A 5,619-nucleotide genomic window follows, 5' to 3' on the forward strand; every position below is an offset into this window, starting at 1 on the left:
TTTCCCGGTGGCCGAAACTTGACTTCCTATATATAATTCTTCACCTCCGGACCATTCCGGAACTCCTCGTGACGTCCGGGATCTCATCCGGGACTCCGAACAACTTTCGGGTTTCCGCATACACGTATCTCTACAACCCTAGCGTCACCGAACCTTAAGTGTGTAGACCCTACGGGTTCGGGAGACATGCAGACATGACCGAGACGCCTCTCCGGTCAATAACCAACAGCGGGATCTGGATACCCATGTTGGCTCCCACATGTTCCACGATGATCTCATCGGATGAACCACGATGTCGAGGATTCAATCAATCCCGTATACAATTCCCTTTGTCAATCGGTATGTTACTTGCCCGAGATTCGATCGTCGGTATCCCAATACCTTGTTCAATCTCGTTACCGGCAAGTCTCTTTACTCGTACCGTAATGCATGATCCCGTGACCAACGCCTTAGTCACATTGAGCTCATTATGATGATGCATCACCGAGTGGGCCCAGAGATACCTCTCCGTTACACGGAGTGACAAATCCCAGTCTCGATCCGTGCCAACCCAACAGACACTTTCAGAGATACCCGTAGTGCACCTTTATAGTCACCCAGTTACGTTGTGACGTTTGGTGCACCCAAAGCACTCCTACGGTATCCGGGAGTTGCACGATCTCATGGTCTAAGGAAAAGATACTTGACATTGGAAAAGCTCTAGCAAACGAAACTACACGATCTTTTATGCTATGCTTAGGATTGGGTCTTGTCCATCACATCATTCTCCTAATGATGTGATCCCGTTATCAATGACATCCAATGTCCATAGTCAGGAAACCATGACTATCTGTTGATCAACGAGCTAGTCAACTAGAGGCTTACTAGGGACACGTTGCGGTCTATGTATTCACACATGTATTACGATTTCCGGATAACACAATTATAGCATGAACAATAGACAATTATCACGAACAGGGAAATATAATAATAACCATTTATTATTGCCTCTAGGGCATATTTCCAACACTTCCCACTTCAGCCCATCGGGCCCTCCGGGATAGGTGGCCCCACCCGGTGGACCCCCGGGACCCTTCCGGTGGTCCCGGTACAATACCGATAACCCCCGAAACTTTCCCAGTGGCCAAAACTTGACTTCCTATATATAATTCTTCACCTCCGGACCATTCCGGAACTCCTCGTGACGTCCGGGATCTCATCCGGGACTCCGAACAACTTTCGGGTTTCCGCATACTTATATCTCTACAACCCTAGCGTCACCGAACCTTAAGTGTGTAGACCCTACGGGTTCGGGAGAAATGCAGACATGACCGAGACGCCTCTCCGGTCAATAACCAACAGCGGGATCTGGATACCCATGTTGTCTCCCACATGTTCCACGATGATCTCATCGGATGAACCACGATGTCGAGGATTCAATCAATCCCGTATACAATTCCCTTTGTCAATCGGTATGTTACTTGCCCGAGATTCGATCGTCGGTATCCCAATACCTTGTTCAATCTCGTTACCGGCAAGTCTCTTTACTCGTACCGTAATGCATGATCCCGTGGCTAACTCCTTAGTCACATTGAGCTCATTATGATGATGCATTACCGAGTGGGCCCAGAGATACCTCTCCGTCATACGGAGTGACAAATCCCAGTCTCGATCCGCGCCAACCCAACAGACACTTTCGGAGATACCCGTAGTGTACCTTTATAGTCACCCAGTTACGTTGTGACGTTTGGTACACCCAAAGCACTCCTACGACATCCGGGAGTTACACGATCTCATGGTCTAAGGAAAAGATACTTGACATTGGAAAAGCTCTAGCAAACGAACTAAACGATCTTTGCGCTATGCTTAGGATTGGGTCTTGTCCATCACATCATTCTCCTAATGATGTGATCCCGTTATCAATGACATCCAATGTCCATAGTCAGGAAACCATGACTATCTGTTGATCAACGAGCTAATCAACTAGAGGCTTAATATGGACACGTTGTGGTCTATGTATTCACACATGTATTACGATTTTCGGATAACACAATTATAGCATGAACAATAGACAATTATCATGAACAAAGAAATATAATAATAACCATTTATTATTGCCTCTAGGGCATATTTCCAACACTTTCATGGTTAGAAAATTCTGGAACTTCAAAGTTAAGCCCAAATGCAATAATTTCATGTGGCTTCTTCTTCACCCGAATGCTCTTATGGCAGATCGGCTTGCCATCCATAGATAGACTTATGACGAGATTTGCAAGCTTTCCCTGACCGGTAACGAGACAAATGAGCATCTAGCGCGCGTGAATGTTTTTCTCTTTCGGCGTGTGGTGTATTGTTTCAACCTGGCTCTCTATCCCTTATGGGATGACGCATACGTTTCTACTCCCTTAATGATTGGTGGAACATGAAAATTCTTGTTCGGGATGCTATTTCTTTCAAGAGTTAATTACACTTTTACTACATAAACTTGCATGGCGGGTACAAATTCATACATAAAGTTGAAAAACGTCACAAAGTAATACAACAACTTATGTTTGAGGTGCATTTATATACATTTTTGTCCCAGGCTGTTATCTCTATGTTAACTCTGTTTACTTGGCAAGCCAGCAAGCCTGGGCCCGTGCTCTCTTAAGTGCGGACCCCACCTGTAGGTGCTGATAGAGAAATAAACTAAAAAAATAAAATATCGAGTGAAGCCGACGGACTTGAAGCAAAGAAGACAACACAACATTGACCTAGAGAGGCTAGCCAGTCCACCAACTGTTACTTGTTGTTTAATTAGTCATAGTCTCCTTATATCATTGACAAAACTGTTCTTGCTCTTTCTCCATATAATTTTTGAAACCAAACTGGCGTGCTTCTGGTTCACATTTTTACAGCCGTACTGCCCGTCTACTGGTTCATCAGCCGGTTTCTTAGGCACTATAAATTAGGGTATATTCTTTACTAAGATCATCTATAACCGGACCCTCCATACCTGCCCTAGACGCCCTGACGGGCTGCCCGGACCAAAATACGCCACCCAACCAGGCTACCCATATCGGCCTAAACGCCTGGATTGGCCGGCACTCCCCATATCCCGCCATATATAGGGCGGATATGGGGAGTCACAGACGCGCCTGGGCACAGTCGCCACGTAGAACTGACCGCTGGTTTCCGCGCCAATTCGGTCATATCCGCCTCCTCTCTCTTTGCTTGAGAAACACTCTTCTGTTCTCTGTTCACCCTCCCCCGCATTGCCGTCGTCGGACTTCCGCCGGCATCGGTGCTCTGCCGCCATCCCAACTCAGGGCTTCGCCACCGGACGCCCCAACTCACACCGCCTCCGACCAGGTCGCCACCGGACGGCTTTCTGGTATGTCAAACTCCCCCATATTTTCACCCCACGCTCTACGTGTTCGATGAAATGTCTGAGCCGGTTTTTGATTCTTTTGGTCATTACTTCTATTTCACCAATGGATTCGAAAAACACACACACGCCTGGTTCACTGGGCCAGTGAGCCAAACAATTGCTTGAAGGTAAAGTGCCACTCGCGTGCACTGCATAGTTTTTTATTCAGATCAATTCTCCCTCTATATATAAAACCACTAAATCCATATGAACCAGAAATTATCTGTAGCTCACTGGCTAGTCGGCCACGCACTTGCTGCGAATTCTCGAGTTCGATGCCTGCGGGAGCAATGTGCAATGCTTCTTTATTTTTTTCTTCCTCCTTTCCCACTTACAGGTGGGCCCCACACTTAGAGACCACGCAGAGTTAACAGGGAGATATCATCAAAAATAAAATAAAATAACGGGGAGATAAGAGCCAGAGACGGAAATGTATGTAAATGTACTTCGAACACAAGTTGTTGGACTACTTTATGTCATTTTTTAACTTTATGTATGAATTTGTACGCACCGTGCAAGTTTATGTACTAAAAGTGTTATTAACTCTTCTTTCAAATGGTTACGTTTGTGTTTTTGAATATTTGGAAAGAAATGAATATGCGGATCTTCAACAACTCGTGACAAGCTCACGTCGTCAAGGAAGACCTTGAGCAGGTTTGGCTGGCATGTTTACTGGAGATGTAGCCGTTTGTGTAAATTTTATTTTTTTTCCGCCTTTTCTCATGTAAATAATTCATTTGTTACCTTTTTCTTTTCCCTGTCCTAATGAAATGGGTAGATCGCCTGTTTTTTTCTTAAAAAAAAAACAATATAGATACAATAGACACAGGGTAGAAGAAAATGGCTCATAGGTTCTTCAAGTGGCCGTGATCTGAATCAGGAAGCAAACAAAAAGAGGAGCAATTTTCCCTAGAAATTACAAACAAGTGGGAATATGGGCCCGTGATTCAAAAATGTGTATAGTACGCGGCAGTACCATTCCCGACGTGTAACTAGGATATATGCTCTTCCTCTGTCCGTACGTACGTAGGAGCTCACGCTCTTCTACAGGCACGCATGCATGCTGAAACCGTGCAACGGCAAAGGCCTGATTGATGGTGGAGCTCTATTGTGGCTGCGGCCGCCGCACCTGGGGCGCGCTCTCTCTCTCCGCCGCCGCTGCCGCGGCGGCCGCCGCCTGCGCCTGCGCCTTGGGGGAGTTCTGCTTCTTCCTCCGGTGTCTCGCCTTCTCCGTCTCGATTTGCTTCCTCCTACACTCCTCGCTGCAGAATGGCGTGTCCCCTCTGAACGACCAAACGCATGGCGTGGGCGCACAATGTCAATAACATTTCTCTTTGCAAGCAAGGCGTACGCAGTTTCTATCATGACGACATGCGAGCGTAGTTGACCTGTACATGAAGATGTCGCCGGTGAGGCCTTTGTGGCAGCGGGAGCACTCGTTCAGGAAGTGGTGCGCCTCCCCCAGCTCCTCGTCGGGGACGACAAAGGTGACGGACGAGGGGGTGGCGGTGGGCCTAGCCACCGCGGCTCCCTTCTCCGCCTTCACGCTGGCTCCTTCGCCGTCGCCGGCGGAGGGGTTCGGCCGGAGGGCCTGCGCGCTGCCGTCGGAGAAGACCGCCGCGAAGTCGGGGTTGCCGAACGCGTGGAAGTAGGATGCGTTGAACTCCATCGGCCCCGTCAGCTGGCACGCAACCTGCCGCCGGGTCGGGAGCCGAGGAAGGAGGCGAAGGAAACCTAGAAGACGCGCTCGAGAGAGACAAGAAGCCAAGGGAGGCCGATTAATAGGCAAAGAGCTAACGGTTTTAACCGATTTAGCTTTAGCTATGTTCTATGTTTCTAGGACTAGGAGAACCACTCGATACACGCAGGTGGCCTTGATCTGGCCATGGAGAGCCAAAAAGGTAAAGTTGTGTCCTGGCATATGGATCGTTTAGTATCTGCCATTACCACGCACGTGTTGGTGTTCCTCACATGAACCTAAAGATAGATACTAGTTTGCTGTTTATACAGCATGACACCCTGGATTTCCAGGAGATGCGCGAGTTATTTAAGCTCTTTTGCCGTGTTATCTGAGGTTGGTAGTAATGGATGAAAATGGCATGTGGCTTCTTTGAGCTAGTTAGCTCATACTGTATGAACCAGAACATGAAAGTGCGCTTTGCCGCGCTTCGTCCATATAGAAGAAGAGAGTGGTTTTTCTACGCACCAGTTCAGTGCACCCACGATGACCC

The 5,619-nt window shown here is 47.7% G+C and overlaps 1 protein-coding gene across 1 annotated transcript; it reads right to left on the reverse strand.

The window, feature by feature from the left end:
* Window positions 1-4,334: 4,334 nt before the first annotated feature.
* On the reverse strand, window positions 4,335-5,231 carry LOC123141656 (FCS-Like Zinc finger 6). Its single transcript, XM_044560745.1, has 2 exons — window positions 4,777-5,231; window positions 4,335-4,671 (listed from the first exon to the last, which is right to left on the reverse strand). Exons 1-2 carry the CDS (start codon window positions 5,055-5,057, stop codon window positions 4,494-4,496), a joined length of 459 nt encoding a protein of 152 aa, XP_044416680.1. The 5' UTR covers window positions 5,058-5,231; the 3' UTR covers window positions 4,335-4,493.
* Between the last annotated feature and the right edge of the window lie 388 nt (window positions 5,232-5,619).

Source organism: Triticum aestivum, chromosome 6D, assembly GCF_018294505.1.
Source record: "Triticum aestivum cultivar Chinese Spring chromosome 6D, IWGSC CS RefSeq v2.1, whole genome shotgun sequence".
Lineage (NCBI taxonomy): Eukaryota > Viridiplantae > Streptophyta > Magnoliopsida > Poales > Poaceae > Triticum > Triticum aestivum.

What these genes read in the sequence shown, in the direction of transcription:
- LOC123141656 (XM_044560745.1), bottom strand. Translation starts at nt 5,057, where the DNA reads ATGGAGTTCAACGCATCCTACTTCCACGCGTTCGGCAACCCCGACTTC. An exon ending in GGCGACATCTTCATGTACAG is followed by an intron (nt 4,672 to 4,776) that starts GTCAACTACGCT and finishes TTGGTCGTTCAG; the next exon opens with AGGGGACACGCCATTCTGCA.